This window comes from Neovison vison, chromosome 6 (assembly GCF_020171115.1).
Source record: "Neovison vison isolate M4711 chromosome 6, ASM_NN_V1, whole genome shotgun sequence".
NCBI lineage: Eukaryota > Metazoa > Chordata > Mammalia > Carnivora > Mustelidae > Neogale > Neogale vison.
In genome coordinates this window covers 10,984,140-11,003,100 of record NC_058096.1, presented here as the reverse complement: position 1 = coordinate 11,003,100, position 18,961 = coordinate 10,984,140, and the positions used below count along the sequence as shown (strand labels likewise).

At 49.6% G+C, this 18,961-nt stretch overlaps 1 protein-coding gene across 4 annotated transcripts in view; it reads left to right on the top strand.

Moving 5' to 3' along the window:
- ITSN1 (intersectin 1) overlaps nt 1-18,961 on the top strand; it is a 214,038-nt gene that overhangs the window by 157,076 nt on the left and 38,001 nt on the right. The window contains exons 24-29 of one of the 4 annotated variants that reach the window (XM_044250982.1): nt 3,465-3,631; nt 6,910-6,955; nt 9,228-9,349; nt 11,857-11,974; nt 13,580-13,771; nt 14,157-15,708. In XM_044250982.1, coding sequence (XP_044106917.1) covers nt 3,465-3,631; nt 6,910-6,955; nt 9,228-9,349; nt 11,857-11,974; nt 13,580-13,771; nt 14,157-14,158 — 647 coding nt within the window. In that variant the 3' untranslated portion in view covers nt 14,159-15,708. Of the gene's footprint in view, nt 1-3,464; nt 3,632-6,909; nt 6,960-9,227; nt 9,350-11,856; nt 11,975-13,579; nt 13,772-14,156; nt 15,709-18,961 lie in introns of those variants that run through there. The other 3 variants (XM_044250981.1, XM_044250984.1, XM_044250983.1) reach the window with 3 other exon arrangements.

The window sequence follows — 18,961 nt, the reverse complement described above, 5'->3', positions numbered from 1 at the left end:
CAGCTTGGGGAGCATCTCTGTGGCCGAATCGTGGCCATTGCTTCCCTCGTAGAGCCCGTTCTCCTCTGATCTATACATCAGTGTTTTGTTGTCAAACTGTAATGACACAGTCGAGTAAAGCTGTCCCGGCGACTTCTGCCGTCTCCCTGACCTCAAAGGAAACAGAGAAGCTTAGTTTTTCGGTTCCTGGTAAATAACCACATCAGGCCTAAAAATGTCATTTTGAGTATTTACAACACAAATAACTAATGGCTTGATTTCCTGGGCTTTGTTTTCATGAAATAATTCTGAGGATCACCCGTGCCCATGCACGTGTGGTGTTTAAAATGAACGAAACCCACAGAATCCGGGCTCCAGTGGTAAAAATCTCCCGTCTTCTCTGCATTCGGTGTGGCCGTTCTCATCGAACTGAAGACCGCTGCCTGAAGCTGCCCGGCTTTCCACCAGAAGTCGGGTCAGCTCTCCTAGCTGACAGAGGTCCACCCGGTTGTGTCCCAAGTTTTCGTGGGTTCCTCAGATAAATTCTCTGTAGATGGTGTGTTTGATTTAGTTTCTTCGCCATCATGAAGTTGTTGCATTCCTTGGAAAGCATGCCTTGTGAAAGAATTACGAAAACAGTTGTCTCGGGGGGAAACAGCAAGGATTAAGGTGCAGTGGCCTTTCAGGCTCATAGTAACACAGTTACTTTTCCAAAAGGAATTCTGGAAGCGAAAATGTCTGTAGTTTATAAATACAGCCATAGAAACCTCATCTCTGCCAAGCAAATCCAGCATTTTTTTGGATCTTTGCCGTTTCCACTGAAACGAACATTAGCAGAGTTCCGTTTATATGTGCTTCATCAGTCATCTGAATGAGTGTTTTATCCACTAAGGTTAGCAGAACGAGGCACCAAAAAGCTTTTTAAACACACCGTGTGTGGTCAGTTTTGTATAAAGCAGATTTTATGGTTTTGCCCAGATTCACTATTATTTTATCCAACGAAGCTTATACCCGGCTCTCTCTTGCCAGCCACGTACTCGTGAGCTTGCCTTCGCCTCCTTATCTGGAAGGTGGGCATAGTGAATGCCCCTTTGGGTAGAGAGTTACTGCAAAGGATTAGGAGATCAGCTGTGACAGGCATTTAGGAGAGACATCCGTGAGTGTCCGCTAACGTTCTTGCCTTTTTACTTCGTTTCCTGGATTGTCGACGGTGAGCCACTCGGCACAGCGGGCCCTCTCATCTAGGAACAGTTCCGATGAATGCTGATTTGTTTGGAAACACGTATGGAGGCCTTATCCCTTGAGGCCTCGCAGAGGTTACAGGTGAACCACACACGTTTAAATTGGGTAACAGAGAGAGATTGTCATCCCGCTGACATTTATTACATCCACTGTCAGGTGATTTAGCAATATTAGGAAACACTAGGAGGGAGATGGCTGGCCTTCCAGGGGGCCGTGGGAGAACCTGACAGTTGATGTTCAGAGGAAAGCTGTCGATGTATATTAATGAGTCCTTTATTATACCGCATTAAAGGCGATCACATTTCAAGTCAACCATACACCAGATTGAATAGATCTGTAGGTTTGGGAATGGCCAGTGCCCTGTGGTAAATGTCTCCACAGGGAGGTCAGAGGGAGGGCCACCGCGGGGCCTCCTCCCATGTTCCCGTTCTCACGGAGTCCCCACCCCGTCCTGCAAGATGCCTGTGTGCACGCTGGGGCGAGCAAAGCCACGGTCTTTCCAGTCTCCTTGGTATCGCAGGCTGCAGTCCTAGGTTCAGCCAGAGTTCAGGCCTCTGAACTCTGAAGCATTTTGAAAGTAGCTTCAACATTTGGATCCGTTTTTGAGAAAGCGACTTTGCAGCGCAGGAATCACTGGGAGAAGCCTCCATCTGCCGATCCGCCGAGGACCCTGTCTAAGCTGGCCGCATTCGAGCTAAGGGTCAAGTGACAGCAGCACAGAAGGAAAGGGTCGGAGGACGGAGAGACTAGGGAAAGGAAGATAGTAATGAAAGAAGAATGCCCTTATCAAGACCGCTAGACTTGGATTTCCGCGTGTGGGAAATCCGTTTTCCATTTGTAGCTGGAGGTGAGCCTGAGCCGAGTGGAGGACTCAAGACTCAGAAGCTTCTGGTCTCCCTGCACACTTGGATGACCTTGGGTCTGCTGCGGGGTCCGCACTCCTCAGCAGTCACTGCCACCACGGCTTACGCAGCAGCCTTGGAGGGCTCTCCCACGATGCAGAGCTGCCCACATTAGCGCATGCATTAGAGGGCTTTGTGGTTTTTTGTGTTTGTTTTAGCTTTCATTAGTACCCCCTGCAGAGGCTCTTAAAATGAGCCAAAAGGATTCCTCCATACTAAATTTCTGCCCATTAATTAACATTAGGCTCTGAATTTAAGGGCTCCCTCTGAAGTTTTAGCCAGTAGCAGACATCATGCATCAGAAAAATGTACTTGCTGACTAGGTAAATGGTGATTTTTTTTTTTTAACTACTTTCAAAAAGATACCCAAAAGCCTAGGATAAAATGGAGAAAAAGTAGAAGCAAGAAACCCAGGCTCATCTTTCTGTAAATCTTTCATCCCGCCCTAGTGTAGTGATCTTCTGGATAATACGATTTGCTTTCCGAGCCTTAGTAAAGTCAGCTCTTTGCGATTAAAAAGAAAACGTTCCTCTGGAATGCACACCCTTCCCATGCAAGACCACGAAAAACATTAGTTCTCCTCCTTCAAGAAGTGAATAATAAAATGTAAGAAACCGAGATTGCTTTCCAACTTGTTCAGAAAGGTTTGCTATTTTCTGGGATTGAGGAGACATTACTTTTATTATCAGCCCCTGCTTCCTGTCTGTGCCCCTGAAAGACAAATGGATGCCCGTTTTTAACTAAATCGTGTGTATCCTTTGTTTTTGTGTTTTAACAGCTTCCCACCATCCGTGTATATGGCACAAAAGGGCACAAGTTTTCACTCGGGCACTTGAATAATGAACAGTGTGTCTTATTTAATTTACAGAAAGGTTATACTGTATCTAAAACTTCTCCACAATTGTGACTTGGTGCCCTTCCAGTGGGAATTACGGTATCTGATGTGGGTAGAAGAGCCCGTGTGTCGGCGCGTCCAAGTCCGTGCTCAGCACGACTACTTGGTAAATGTAAACGCCGGTTACACTTAAAAGGAAATCATGACATTAAAGTTTAGCTCACGCCTGGCACTCCGTGTTGGTAGACGTGCAGTTGGCCTTTTTGGTTCCCAAGGCTGGGCCTTCACAAGAATTGTGCCTCTGTCTGCAGTTACTAAATGTTTATGTGCAATTGGGGAATTCGGAGCCCAGGGTGTTCTGCAATTCTGTTTTATCTGTGACAAGCCTTTCTCTTGAATGGATCTTATCCGAATCTCCTTATTCATAAACTTGCATTTGCAAAGCTGTCTGGGTTTTTCTGTAAACAATCAAGCTCTCTCCGTATCTCAATGTTTCTCCCCACCAGAATTTATTGCCATGTACACTTACGAGAGTTCTGAGCAAGGCGATTTAACCTTTCAGCAAGGGGATGTGATTTTGGTTACCAAGAAAGATGGTGACTGGTGGACAGGAACAGTGGGCGACAAGTCCGGAGTCTTCCCTTCTAACTATGTGAGGCTTAAGGACTCAGAGGTAAACCCACATTAACTGTTTCCTCTCCCTTTCTGTGCGGTGATTCTCTTTGTGGGAAGCCACTACATTTGTCGGTGGAACGCTTTGATGGGTTTGGCTAAGTTCCAGGAACTTGACAGCAAACACAGAGTGACCCGACATTGTTTGAACTTGTCATTTGGTGCGGCAGGGTAAGCCGTGGCTTCCCACAAGCAGAAGAACTCCCTGGGGCCGAGTGGAGGCTGGGCTGAGTCACTGGGTTCCTGTTCAGCATTGGTCTCTGTCCCCCGCATGTGACTGATGGAGGATTTGGAGTGAACGTGTTTCATTAGGCCTTTGGGGTCGCTGATCTGGGATTCCTGTAGAAGGGCACGCAGCAGTATTTCCCCATGTGCTGATGCGGGTCCCAGAACATGGGACACTAGAGAGTTTCTAAAATTTATATTTTTGCCTACACGTTAGGAAGACGTAAGGTTTAAGAGCTCGATAACAGTTTGGGCTAGGCCTCGGTACCTCAGGCCCACTGATCGGGGGCCTGAATTTCTTCTAAATGCTGTTATCCTTATAAATCAGAAATGGCTCCCATTGTTGTGACACGGGGCCCTAAAAATCCAGTTGTGTACCAAGTGGTCTTGAGGTGGTGCAAGTTTAACAAAATGGTGGGGTGTCCCCCCTCCCGGAGTATTGGGAGCTTGTCCCTTAGTGGTACATTCCACGTTAGTGGAGAATTTCAGGGCAAATCAATGTAGTCATTTAACAGATCAATTGCACATAAATAAACCAACAAAAATTGGCTTTTTTTTTTTTCTTTTTTTTCTTTTTCTTTTTTTCCTAACACTGGCTTAGGTGTAAGCCAGAGGGACAGGGCTCCCTTCTCATCAGCATGCCAGTACGAGGGTGGACCTTGGGCTTGTCCCCAGGCCCTGGTACCTGCAGCTGCTTTGGGAGCCTGGAGCTGGGCCCCCTGCTTCCCCTTCTCTTCTCGCCTTCCCTGTGGTGCCCAGGAGCAATTTCTATTTTGCTTGGGTTTTGTTTCTTCAGGGAGTGTCATTTTAGCTGTTTGGGGGGTTTTTTTGTGGTTTTTTGTTTTGTTTTGTTTTCCCTTGCTGTGGTCTCCAGAGCAGCTTACTAAGACACCCAAGGAGGGATTTGCATTGCTTACCCTGAGAGAATTTGGCAGAAGCCTGGTAGAAAGTGCTTCTCTCTGGTAGGACAGCGGGCGAATTGTCCTCGGCAGACCCAGAGAGGGAGAATTGGGCTTCTCTCCAAGAATCCAGTCGGATCCAATAAAAATCATTCAGAAGATATTTCAGAAGCGCAGGGGAAAAACTAAAACTAAACTCAATTTCTACCACTAGGCATGAAGATTCTCAAAGTGACTACCTTTTGGAACAATTAAAAGACCAAAACCATTACTTACTTACATTGTATTTTGATAAACTATAGTTTTCTATTAAAAAAAAAAACTGAAATTAATAAGTTAAAAAAAAAACCCTGACAATTTTTAAAGGTAAACTGAGTTATAAGATGCTTTTTAACCATGGTCTTAAAATTTGAGACACAGAAGAACCAACAAGTGCTAAAGATTTTGGACAAATACTTAGCTACGTTATTTCACAAGGAAGAAAAAAGTCTAAAAAGTCAGCTCTTTGATTCTCTTTGGATGCAAAGTTCAGTGTCTAAGGAAAATTTCCTGCTAAAACCAGACCCAGCCTCAGATACGAGAATTGCCCCTTCTGGGCATGGGAGAGGTTGTCCTGTCCTGGCTTCCCTGCTCTCTGGGAGAAAGGCCGGGACGCAGATGCTGAGGCAGCTTTTCTCCCGCATTCCTGAGGGGGTCCAAGACAAAACGCGGCCCTCTGAGTGTGTCTTAGTTTCTGTGCTGGCTGTGGTGTCGAAAAGGGAGCACACTGGGGCGCCTGGCTGGCTCAGTCAGTCAAGTATGTCACTCTTGATCTCAGGGTCTTGAGTTTAAGCCCCACATTGGGCATAGAGCCCACTTAAAGAAAAGCGGGGACCGCACTGAAGCTGTTTGGACCCTATTACTGGGTGTTGCCAAATACCTTGATCCTTTCATGGACTAAAGGAAGTGTATTCTAAGTCCGTACTGAGAAAGTTAACTGGTCCTTTGGAATCTTGTTTCATTAGTATTCCTTCATTTTGATACGCAGCCTCTAAAAATAGCAAGGGAGATGGGTATTAAATATTCCGTTAGTACAGAAATCGTAATCAGAGTAAAAACTGTAACTTGGACTTGCCCTGGTAAATGGTTATTAAATTTCAGTAACCAAAATAAAAGGACTGTGATAAGTTAGATAAATGGCATGTTTTTATTCTTGTAGTAACTGTCATTTACTTTATTAAGCTTTTTTTTTGTTTTGTCTTGATTGGAATACTTAATTTACTGCCAGACAGGGACTCAAGAATGAAAATCAATTCAGAATAAAGCCCTCAGTAATGACAGATTGCAATCTGGCCCCTGTCCTGACTCGAGGTCCCTATTGGCTTATTAAGCTGGTTTAAAATTCCATGAGTATCCATAAAGGAATTCAACCCCAGAGCACTTTGGAACAATTAATAGTTGCCAACAAAACAAAACAAAACAAAAACCTCTGGTCTGGTCTGCTTCTGTGGAATGTGCAGCCAGCACTGATAGAGGGATTTCAGGGTTTATACGCTGTAAGATTTGGGCGGAAAGGGTACGCAGGGCAGTGGCTGCCTCTGGGGGTAAAGAGGTGAATGGGATGGGGGAGGCATGTTTGAATGGCCACGATGGTGTTTCCGTTATTTAAAAAGAAAAAAAAAGCTCTAAAGCGAGTGTAGCAGACTGTTAACATTTTATGTAGTGAATATGGGTGTTGGGCTCATGGATGTCAGTCAGAGGCTCTGTAGTTCCTATGTGCGAAATGTTTAAGACCCATCTGAACACAAGCAGGAGCTCAGTGTTCAGGACCTAGACCAGGAGGTCTGGCACCCCCTGTTGGAGTTGACCCCGGGGACAGCACACACGTGGTCTGCACACAGGCAGCACCTGAGCCCTCTGGGACCCTACGGTGCCGCATCCTTTGTTCACTTTTCTCCAAAGAAGAGGGTAAAAGCTGTGTATTTAAAGCACTTAATTTTGTCCCCTGTTTTCCTGATACCCATCTGATGGCAGCTGATACAGTGCTGCTGTGTTTCCCCAGAATGAGCGGGGGGCGCCGGGGACTCGAGCGGGCTTGTGTTGTCACTGATCGTGTTTGAAGTTGCATGAACGAAACTCTGCAGTATGCAAATGAGACCTTTTGCTCTGTTTTAAGGGCTCTGGAACTGCTGGGAAAACAGGGAGTTTAGGAAAAAAACCTGGTAAGTTACAAACCCTGATGCTTATTTTTCAGTGTTTTGAATGTAATTGCTAGTTGCTCCCAATCTTGGTTCGGGAGGGCGGGAAGCCTGGAAGGGAAGACAACAGACTCTTTCGTAAGAGGGGTTGGAGTTTATCGTCTTCTCGGAATCCATTCACTACATGTTCGTGGTTGGGAACTCTAGCTGTTGCTTCACACCTGGGGAGTGGGGACGTCGCTAGACAGAGTGTTCTCATGGGTCGGGAAGAAGCGAATCAGGCAAGGTGGGGACAGGTTGTAACACGTGGAGCTCTAAGGTTCAGGTGCAGCCGCCGCGCCTCATCTCATGGGAGGTCCAGGAAGCTCACTTCCTCTCCTGACAGCACAGTTCAGTCCCAGGACAGAAACCGTGGCCAGGATTCAAAGAGCACAGTAGAGGTCCCGTTAATGTAGGAGCCACGGGGTGGTTCTCCTCAGGTGCACACTGAAGGTACGCGATACAGCCATCCCTCCTAATTCAGTGCTGTAGGTAATTGAACCAAAATCACATGTTCTACAAATAGTACCATGAACTCGAGGGACAAGACGCAGATGTGAAATCATATGATTTGCGTGGCACGTCTTTTTGCTCCTGTGTCCATAGGAGATGGTAGATGGGGGCGTCCTTGGCAGGCTTCTGGGCAGGGGTGAGGGGGGGATAGTCTGGTGTTTCTGGGTCTGGTGCTTAGCTCCAGAAGGCCTTTCCTGACAAGGAAAAGTGGGTTCTTGGGTTGTCACAGGATTTTAGTCAGACTCCAGAGGCTGGGACATTTGGGTTCCCATCTCGGTTTTAGCTGTGAGGATTTTACATTTTGAATTGTCATTCCAAAGGGTCCAGATGGGCTTAACTTTGTACTGAAACCAGCAAGCTGCTAAGGGACACAAAAGACAGAGAAGAAAGCTGGGGGCAGATTGCTGGCTGTGCATGCCAGGTCCTTTGAGGAGCAGGAAAGTCTGAGGCCAAATAGGACACTCACTTGGACTCTCTCCAGACCAGAAACTCTTGGAATCTAGAGCTAGTCCTTGGCGGGTGAGGGCGGGTGAGGGGAGAATTCTTACCCCCAGCACAGATTTCCCAGCAGAGGCTCTCAGCAGGGCCAAGGTGTGTATAAGCTGGCCTCTTTCTTGCTGCCCCTGATCTCCCCGAAGCATCTGGCAGGGTCGGGCCTGCCCCCTCACAGCCCAGTGGCCGCCAGCTGATGGCAGAACGGGGTCAGAAGGGATTGCCTAGTGTGTGTGCTTTCTGGAGCAGGAGGAAGTACCGTCAGGGGACAGGGGGGCCTTTTTACCTCTTGCTTGCTTGCTTTCCCTCAATCCTTCTTTCTTTCAAGATCTGTTGTGGTGGGGAGAGAGCGTGGAAGACCAGAACAGTTTGTTCCGTATTGCTTCTAGAAGCTCCGAAAGCAGTCACTGCGGGTATGCCAGAATTCAGTCAGAGAAGCATTTTGTTTTTTCGTACTCGACCTCCTGTGCCAGTAGAAATGTACTTTTCAGAGCCTGGTCTGTGGTGCTGCTGGAATTTTTCCCATGAGATTTTTAACATTTAGCGAAAGCACAGAACTGTTTATATTTTTTTCCCCCCCTGCTTAACTATTTTTGCATAAAATTCTCTTAACTCCCGATTCTTTTTTTTTTTTTAAACCTAAAATGAAAGAAAACATGCATTGACATGATTCCCATCTGATATTCAAGGATCCCCCTCAGAGTGGGAGCCGCAGAGAAAATGGTCACGTGGGTGGGGTCGAGAGCCTAAAGCCACAACATCTAGATCAGCTAGCGCCAGGTCCCTGAAAGTTTCTGAAGAAAATAGAATTCATCTTTCTACTTACTTGGAGGGTGGGAGTCCCTTTATTCACTTCCCTAGCGGTGAGTGTGTTGGGTGCCAGCCCTGTGGTGTGGAGGGTGAGGAACCAGGCCCTGTGGCGGGCAGCAAGGGTGGGGGGGCCCGGGACAGAAGGGGTAGGAATTGAGGGGCAAGAACGGGATTCAGAGAGAGAAGTTTGGTAAATGTGTTCTGAGGGAGGATGAGGAGGTCCTAGAGCAGAACCAAAAGACCGGCCGAGCCTGTGAAAGGAGCATCTGGACTGTAGGCCATGGAATGGGGGCCAAAGTGGCCCCCTTCATTGAGCAGAAAACCAGCCCAGGGCACTGGCCTTGAGCCCATTAACCTGGGAACTGGGGAGGTGGCTGTGTCTTCCTAGAATTTCTTCTCCTGACCCTGACACAGCGCCGCCATGTTTGATCTTGTTTTCCAGAAATCGCGCAGGTGATCGCCTGCTACACGGCCACCGGCCCCGAGCAGCTCACTCTGGCCCCTGGTCAGCTGATTCTGATCCGGAAAAAGAACCCAGGCGGTTGGTGGGAAGGAGAGCTGCAAGTTAGTGTCTTTTCCGTTCGTTGAAAATTCTCTGTCCGCAATTGAGTGTGTAAAATGTCAGAGGGCGAGGACGTCCTTGCAAAGGCCAGCGGAACCCCCGCCACCTGGTCCCGCGCTTGGATATGGGGAGGCGTCCTGTCGTCAGAGTCCATGTGTTGGTTTTCTAAGCGTCAGGCACCCAGTCAGTAGCAGAATGGGGAGAACTAAGGATTCCCGGAAAGGTTTGTCCACATCGGCCTGCCTGTTGCATCCCCAGGGTGAGAAGTCATGGCCAGGGGCGCCTGTAGAGTCGTCCTCACGTGTTGTGGCGTTACAGAAGCCGCATTCGCCATCCTTAAGTGTAAGGTGTGGCACAAGAGCTGCTTCTGTGTCACAACATTCTTCGTTCCTGCATGGGTGGTGGTGGGGGGTGTGCCTGTGTGTGTGTGTGTGTGTGTGTGTATGTCGGTGTCTTCCGTCCGCCATTTTGTTGAGGCAGACCTTGGTCAAGGAGAGGATGGCTTTTGTGGTGCGCTGAAGAGGGAAGCCCCTGTCTGTGCACATGGGCAGCCAGTGACACAGTGAAGTGCCGGGAATGGCCAGCACCGTCTAGAGTGTAGCTCGAGATTCGGCTAGTCGTGGGCAGCGCCCTGGTGGGCAGCCGTAACACCTGTCCAGTGGGGCTGACCACACTCACCCACTGGCCTCGGGAATCTGACCGGGGTGGGGCGGCGGGCCTCCTGTGCTGGCGTCCCCCGAGATGCCCACAGACGCCCCTTCCCTCCCCAGCCGTGCACTTGCTAGTCTGCCCAGCCCTTGGTGACCTCTCCGCTGCAGCATCTTCTCATTGGATGATTCGTTCTCGCTTGACAACAAGCCTTCCTCTAGGCTCGGGGCCTCCTTGAGAGTAACATGCACCCCCAGGCATGGGAGACCACCGGAGCTGGCCGCCTCCCACCTCTTCCAGAAGGGACATCTTCCCCTGAGCTGTGGTGGTCCCGATGCCCACACCACTCATGGTGTTAAATATTGATGATACTGTTAGCTTCTCACCCAGCTGTCTTACGTGTGCGTGCATGTTGTCACTGTTTTGAAGGTGGTAACTGTTCGGGGTTTTTTTTTTGTCCTCACCCTCCTAGCACCTTGCTGAAAAGAGTTTTGAACAATTCTCGGAATCCCCAAGAAAACGGGTGAATTGCCAGGCCCGGAAGTGCTTCTGGTGCCTTCACCAGGAGCTCTCTCATTGTGGATGCACAAACGAAGAAACTGCCAGTGAGCTCTGGGTTCTGCCCTTGTTTGAGGGCAGGGATAGGGCCATGGCAGAGTTGTTGCCAGCCATATGGCGGCCCACTGGTTAGAGGAGCTCGTGGGGCCTTGCAAATGAGAGGCCGCAGTCGTGGGCGGATTCACTGTAAGCCTCAGTCCTCGAGCCAAGGGCACGCAGTCTGTCAGACCACAAGGAAAGGGAAACTTGATCTGTGTTCTAAAAGTAACCCAGCTGGATCCTTCTCCGTGATTTGGCAGGTTGGAGGGCAGAGTTAAGGTAGAGGAAGTTTTCTTTTCTTATTTTGCAGATAGGGAATATATTCCCAGGGTTTAAAATTCAAAAGTAAGCAAAGGGGGATAGAGAAGGTCTCCCTCCCACCCCTGTCCTTGAAGGCAACTGTTTCTAGAGCTACTGTGTGTGTGTGTGTGTGTGTGTGCGCGTGCGCGCGTGTATGTGTGGGTGGGTGCACGTCTCTCTGCATCATCTTGAGTTCTCTGTTCCCGCTGGCATAGTCGGGTGCTCGTGGCGCTTCTCGTCATTCCCAGCTGACCTTGACCTCGTAGAGTCGCAGGTCTCGGCTCACCCTGTTTGGAAACAGGACAGGTTCCGACCCCCTGTGTCGTGTCTCTAGCGCCTGCGTGTCATCTCACTCTGCAGAAGTGCGCGATGTGCGTGTGACCGCCGGCCCACCGCTGCCTGGCTTGTAACGGAACTGTCACTGGGCTTTTCTGGGCCTCACTTCCTTCATCTGGGAACCGGGAGTAGTCCTAGTATTCTCCCTCTGGAATTGCGCAGGTGAACGCACATGGGGTGCTCGGCGCAGGGCTCGACTTATCAAAAGTACCCAAGAAGTATTGCCTGCTGCTACTGGTAGTGTCTCATTATTGTCACCGTCACTGTTAGCCTCAAATCCATACGTAATGTTGGCTTCCGCCGTCATCCCTGTGTCCCCTGAAAGTCACATGTGAGAGCCAGGGCCGCCTGAGTGGGTGCCCTCTGCTAGACATTCCCCGTGACACCCAGCAGGGACCCACACGGTCCCGCCCATGCAGACGCATTCCAGGCTCCGCCGGCCAAGCATGACCCTGGTTTGAATTCTCGCTGCAGTGTTTTCACTGTGTAATACAGAAATCAGAGATGCTGCTGTTCGCACCAGACGGTGTGCGGCTCTGTGTGAACCTTGTGTATGCGCTCTGTTGCGTAGCGGACTGGCTCCTGAATGATGACGCTTTTAAGCGTTTCGCTGTCCTTGTCTTACTAGGCACGTGGGAAGAAGCGCCAGATAGGCTGGTTCCCCGCTAATTACGTAAAACTTCTAAGCCCCGGGACGAGCAAAATCACTCCAACGGAGCCCCCGAAGCCGACAGCGCTCCCGGCAGGTAGGCAGCGTGCGATCTCCCCTTGGATGACAGTCCGCGGGTCCCCGTCATCCTCCCGCTGGGTTCCCTCCCGGAGTGTCTTAGAGCGGCTCTCACAGCTGCTGTAAAGACTTCTTGTACTTGCCGGGACCGATCCCCAACTAATGGGATATGGAATATGTTTTTCAAAAGGACCGAGTGTCTAAGCAGCTTGGCTGTCCTGGGCACAACAGAGCCCTTGTTGGAACTGTCTTCTGAAGGAGTTGTGAATGCTGTGGCCTGACAGCCAGACTTTTCTCTTGATTTCCTTCCAGCTGTTGAAATCGGGATTTGGGCTAGGGGCTGAGGGGACAAAAAGGGACTCCTAAAAATAAATGGCCGGGGTCTCAGTAGGTCAGGAGACGGAGCTGGAGGCCACGGGGGTCTGTTGCTTGTAATGGGTCGCTCGCCAAAGACTAAAATAGCTCCCCCGTGACATTTCCTGTGAACAGAGGGGGCTTCGCTCAATGGACAGGATGTTGTGCACGCTCCCGTAAAGGACTCAGAGAACAGAGGGCACCGCGGCTGAGGCCGTTGGCTATTTTCTGACTGAGGAGACCAAATTAGATGCTTTGGTCACATTTGAGATGGGTGAGGTTAGGGAAGCAGGAATCTGCCCTCGGGTCTTCAAGCCACCAGCTCTTAGGTGGCATTTCTGGAAAATGCATAACTTTTGTTGGCGTCTGTGCCATATATCCCCAGTGAAATACGATGACAACTTGGCAGACTTTGCCAGCGCAGGGGTTGGCAAAGCGGGACTGTTCCCAGCCCTGGCTGGGCCTCTCGGCTGTGCTGTGGGCCTCCTGCGGGTGGAGGGGGTGGTGCCAGCCGGACCCCGTCTCCCTTGGGGTAGTTGGGCGGGACCCCCTTCATCGAGTTGGTTGAAACCCACTGAAATAATTGGCTGAAATGATTCAGTTAACTTGCAGAACCTAAACCCACAGATAACCTGGTTGAGGAAGATTAATGAGAGGCCCAGCCTAAGCATCAGAGTTACCCAAAGTGTGCTCAGGCCAGGGAACGATAGCAGTTTAACCTCCCACAGGTTTGAGGGAAAGAGAGAAGGGGAAAAACTTTCTTGAGCGTGGCGATGTCTTCCTTGAGACAAGATTTTGAGCCACAAAGATAATAGCAGAAGAAAACATTTGTTTTACTTTTCAGTAAGATTTTGATTTCCGCACAAGGGGCGGCTGGTGGGGAAAAATGAGAGGAGAGGGGAGAAAGAAGGAAGCAGAGCAGAGTGGCTGGGTCCTCCATACACCGCTGTCTTGTGCAGTCAGCTTTCCAGGGGCGCGTTCCTCCGCTCAGGAAGCGGTTCCGAGAGTATTCCGGCGTCCCTGTAGATCTTCTGCTGACGTGAACGCACGAGAAAGAGGAAGGTATCCCACAAGCTAGTCTTAGTGTGAAATTCTGCCGTCACCTTGGTTTTTATGCCCTCGCCTCCCCCAGTTGCCCACGCTTTGCAAAAGCCCACCAGAGCCGCTCGCTGAATCACATCCCCTCCCGAGCGCGTGCCGGAGCGTGCGGGGAGCACCTGCAGCCCCTTGTGCGCGCCCCGCGGCCCTCACCCGGCCCTGTCTCCCCCAGTGTGCCAGGTCATCGGCGTGTATGACTACAGCGCCCAGAATGACGACGAGCTGGCCTTCAGCAAGGGCCAGATCATCAACGTCCTCAACAAGGACGACCCCGACTGGTGGAGAGGGGAGGTCAACGGCCAGGTGGGGCTCTTCCCCTCCAACTACGTGAAGCTGACCGCGGACACGGACCCAAGCCAGCAATGTAAGTGCCCTTGGCCGCCGCGCCGCCTCTCCCCTCTGGTCTCTCCCGGTCACCCGTGCGGCACTGCTCGGATCCGGCTGAGCTTTGTTTGCAGAGCGGAAAGCCAGACCATTGCTGCATTCACGATAGTCTCTTTGAAGACCTTCTGTAATGCGAGACTTGACCTTGTGGGGTTGTTTTTTGTTTTTGTTTTATTGTTTTGTTTTGTTTAGTTTTATTTTCATTCCTTCTGTAGCATGCCCCCTCCCTCCCCTCCCCACTTTTTCCTTTTTTTTTTCTTTAATCATTTTGGCACCATGCTGTTTACATGCCTGACTCATTTTCCTAGCTTGAATTTTGCTCATTGTTTTGTTTTGCTTATGTGTTGTTTTCCTCCTTTTTCTAGGAATCATATGTTGTCCATCCCCCCCTCAGGCTTGAAAGTCCTCAAAGAGACCCACTATCCCATATCACTGCCCAGAGGGATGATGGGAGATGCAGCCTTGATCATGTGACTTCCAGCATGATCACCTACTGCCTTCTGAGTAGAAGAACTCACTGCAGAGCAGTTTACCTCATTTTACCTTAGTTGCATGTGATGACAGTGTCGAGCTATTACTTACAGAGCTAGAAGCGAACCTTACAAAAAATACACAGGGTAGTGGGTCCTTTTGTGGCTTTCCTTGTGACTCAAATTGACGTCCCCCCTCCCACCTTTGCACAGGTGCTTTCAGTAGTTTTAAAAGTGTTTTTTAAAAAAACTATATTTTAGCCTTTTAATAAAAATCAATCAATTACTCCTTTGCTATTTCGGTTTTGCAAAAAGACCCACTATCAAGGAATGCTGCATGTGCTATTAAAAAAATGTTCCAAATGTCCATAAATCTGAGACTTGATGTATTTTTTTTTTTCATTTTGTCCAGTGTTATCAACAAATTGTGTAGTTTGGGTCCCCCCCCCCGCCCCGCCCGCGCTGTAGACGTGCAAAGGAATTCAGTATATCTGTTTTTTTAAAGACGTGTAGAACGACCCCAATTAAACCGAAGGTGTTTTGTGCTTGTTTGTGTGTATCAGATGTATCTTGCCGAGCATGTAACAGTACTTTGTTGTACATAAGAAATCCGTTCTTTTCCATGGCAAAAGCTACTACCTTGTACGATGCTCTAATCACATTGCATTGATTGGATTTTGCCCGGTGACCCTGTGGCCCCAGGAGAAAGCACCTGTGTTTTCGTTCGGTCTCAGATTTATCTGGTTGAGCTGGTGTTTTCTGTTTCGGTTTTTAACTTGGCGTGTTTTCAGACCATCAGAGCAGTAGACGAGGCACCATTGGGGTGGTTACGACTCACAACACCCACAGTCTCTTCTCGGTCTCTGTTACGGGAAGGTTTTATTCCAGTTCCCTTTCACGGAATGACCTATTTCGAACAAGTCATTTTCTTGACAAGAAAGAATGTATAGAAGCCTCCCTGCGATTAATTTCCAATGTTTACATTTTTTAACTAGACCGTGGGATTTCCGCAGCTTAATATGAAACGGAGCCCCTGGTCTGTGTACGTGTCCAGTATGTTGTAGCCGAAGCCGTGTGTGTCCTTTTTAAACACTAGTTGGAAGCTCTCAATAAAAATGCCCGTTGCTGACAGCCCAGGAGCCCGGGCGGGGGAAGCCTCTAGCACAGCCTCCCAGTTTCCACTAATGCCTTTGTAACCTGCAGTTACCTTCTGTTTGTACATCTCCCTCGGGAGCAGGTGCCTGTGCTGGCAGGTGTGTTGTGAGGCCCCACCCAGTCCCGGGCACGGGGGACGGGGGCGGCTTCTCCTCATCCCCTTGCCCGTCCGGATGTTCGTGGATATGAATGTAAGATACAGAAATATATAAACCTGCGGCTTTAACAACTGTAATACACCCTTTGGAATTAGTGACGTGTATAGATAATTAAATTCTTCATATAAAAGTTAGACGGAAATGTCTCTGTGTTTTGGTGTTGGAACCTGGCCGTGGTGTTGGGGGACCAGGCAGACTAGATGTCAGCGGGGGGCCAGCGGCCCGTGTGTCCCTCAGGACACTCGGGCTTTGAGATACAGACCCCATTCTGCTCCTCCCCGAGTCTTCTCCGAACGGCCCTCCCTCTCACCTGGCTCCCCAGCCCTCCCCGATCAGGGAGTAGAGGTTGCTCCTTACAAGACGGGTTTTGAAGACTTGAACAGCCACACAGCGGAGTGGCTGTCTCCTTGGGCTCCTGGCGTGTGTCACTGATCCATCGACAGGCACGTGAGGGGACTCAGGGCACAAAACATTTTTCCGAAAGACGGATCATAATCTGGGTCAGTTGAACATATCAAACAGAACGTGTGGGTGGAGGTGGGAACTTTCACACCCTCCAGACCGTGGTCGCCATCCATTTCTGCCTCGCACACGCCAGTCTGGTCACCTTTGCAGAAATAAACCAGTGTACACGTTGACGAAACTTCTTTGCAACAAAGACCACACGCTCCGCTTACCCTCCTCGGCCGTTCAGTTGAAGAGTGATTTCCTTCATCAGCAAATACTTTGGGCAAGGTGTCCCCTGGGTTCTCATAGAGACAGGGTCCGTGTCCTCTTGGAATTCGTGTTCTAACAAGAAGAACAAGCAGAAACCAAACTGCCACAGTCCGTGTAGACATATTGGGGGGGCGGTCCGTATCAGAGGGTCCAAGGCACCCCTGAGCAGGACACCCAGAGCAGATGGGGCGGGGTGGGGGGGCTGCAGCAGCAGGGAGAGGGGGGCAGAGGACCCTTCCAGGAGGAAGTGATATTTAAGCTGAGACCCAAATCAGTAAGGGCCAGATGCAGCTGGGAAGGGAAGTGGCTGTCCTGGGCACAGATGTCAGGACCCACAAAGGTCAAGAGGTGGGTGGAGGAGTCTCCATCTCTAACCCCGCCCCCCACCCCCAACTTGTGGAGCAGTCGAGGCAGCGAGCCCCATCTCTTGCCTAGGACCCCTTCACCACATAAGCCAATGTATGGCCAGCCTTGAGTTTGAGTCCAGCCTTGAGTTTGGCCAGAAGCGACACATTGTCAAGGAGGGGTAATGCTCTGCACACCACGTCACTCTGTCCTCCGTATCCTCCGTATCCTCCGTACCGATCCCTCTGGGCTTCCTGCCCCTAGCAAGCCATTCGGTTTGCATTTGATTGGAAGGTGTCCGTCTCACCCAGGTCTCACCCAGCACCTCTCAACCGGGGCAGGGGGGAGGTTACTGGCTTCTAGCAGATGCAGCCCGGGGATGCTGTTACCTGTGCTGAGATGCATGCCCCCCCCCCGGCACCAGAGAATTATCTGGCCCCAGGTGTCCCCAGTACCCAGGTTGAGAAACCCTGGTCCCACCCACTGGCCACCACGGTTAGAGTTCACCTGGTCGGTCAAGGCTCAAACAGGTTCCTTGTTGCTGGCGGCGGAGTTTGTGCCCGTAACTACTGTTGAGTAAACGTAATCCTTTATTAAGTTCATGCCCTCTATCTGTAACATAAAAAAAAATCCCAGAGTCCTGGTTCTGTATTTTAGACTTGATCTTATTCTTCTTAGCTATTCCCCAAAACGTACAATTTGGTATAAAATACTTTAGTCCTGTTCTTAGAGAATCTGGCTAACAAAAAAGTTGGATAAAAGAGAGGAAAAGCATCTTTATATTAGCAAAGTCATGCTGGTTATCTCCTTTGGCCCTGGAGTTGAAAGGGGTCAGATTGTTTTTGAGTTGTTAAAAATAACTGGTCATTAAATTATTTAATTTCATAATTGGTATGGATTTGTCATGTGAACAGACTTTCAGTACAGTGGCATATGGACAAGAAGAGTACAGATGAGATCACCTTCCTTTCGTGGTTCTGAGTTGCCTTCCTAAGGCCAGCCGCCTCTCCACACTGCAGATCGGGGCCCAGGAAGCTCTAGGAACAGAGCGGGGGCCTGTGGGCCAGAGCCCAGACCGCCTCTGCACTAAAGGGTGTCCGGGAGAAGCTGATCTAAGCAAGGATGCATTCCTTTATAAAGTCAAAAAAATATTACATTCCGGTGGGCACTGTTGTCTGCTCCGTTTCTGGAAGGGAATCGGGTAGATCCAGACTCCCGATAGGAGATGGTGACCAGGCTCTCTACACCTTCTTTGAACCCATCTGAAAAAAAAACAAACAAACGGGTAATGCCGGCTTAAAAAACCCTCTAATTAGGCTGAAACATGAAATCGCCAATATTCCGGTTTCTTACCCATAAAACAGCATTCCTGATGCTTAGTATGCTGTACGATCGCCTTGACATACAGTAGCTTAGGTTCTCAGAAATGCCGTTTGAACGAGCGGGTTGAGCCATGGACGAACGAGCAGGAAGCCCCGGGGTTCCGTTCGCGGTGTACCACGTCCCCCTCAGAGAGGACACCGGGGTGTGTCTGCAGTTCCCTTCCCTTTAGCTGTGAGCTTCCCAGAAGCAACGGTGTCCTGGCAAGGGGGCTGCTCCTGGGGGCTCTTGCTGGTCTACGAAGGAGGCTAAGGGCGGGGGATGCTAGCATGTGGTGACCTTCGTCCAGGCCAGGTCTACCCCCGAAGTGGGGTGGGCGGAGGCACCCACCCAGATCACGGTTGCGGGCGGGCCTACCCCATCACGGCCCTGCTTCCTGGCCAGTTGAAAATTACTTCTGAGAGTGAATATTCATTTTTTTTTTCTTCTAGCAAAATTATAAGGTAATCCTATTCATTCTTCTTAGTTCCAGAAGTACCCAAGAGAATTTTTATGGAAACTACATGGACTGCCAGCAGTCCTAAAATGCACAGGGAAGAGGGGGAAAAAAGCATCTTCCTCAAAACGTCTGGTATTTTGGATCTGGTGGAATAGGGGACCATAATATCAAAGTTCATGGTAACTTCCTGTGACTATTACACACACAGCCACCCAGAGTTCTCTTGGGCGTTTCTTGAAGCAAACTCCACTTCTGAAAAACCAGATTTCCAGAATGTTTCCTGATGTGTAGCTATTTCATGATCTGTCGGGAGAAAGTTCGATTCTTTAAACACTCCCGCAAGCATTTTTAAATGACAGGACTTGATCCACACAAAAAAAGTAAAGGTTTTGTTTGTAAAAAGTGAGCATCAGCTGTAAGACTGTATCAGGGCAACGTGGGGTTAAGCACACTACGTCTGGGAACTAGGAACTACCAAGTTCTTGTTCGCAGCTGTCCACAGGGGT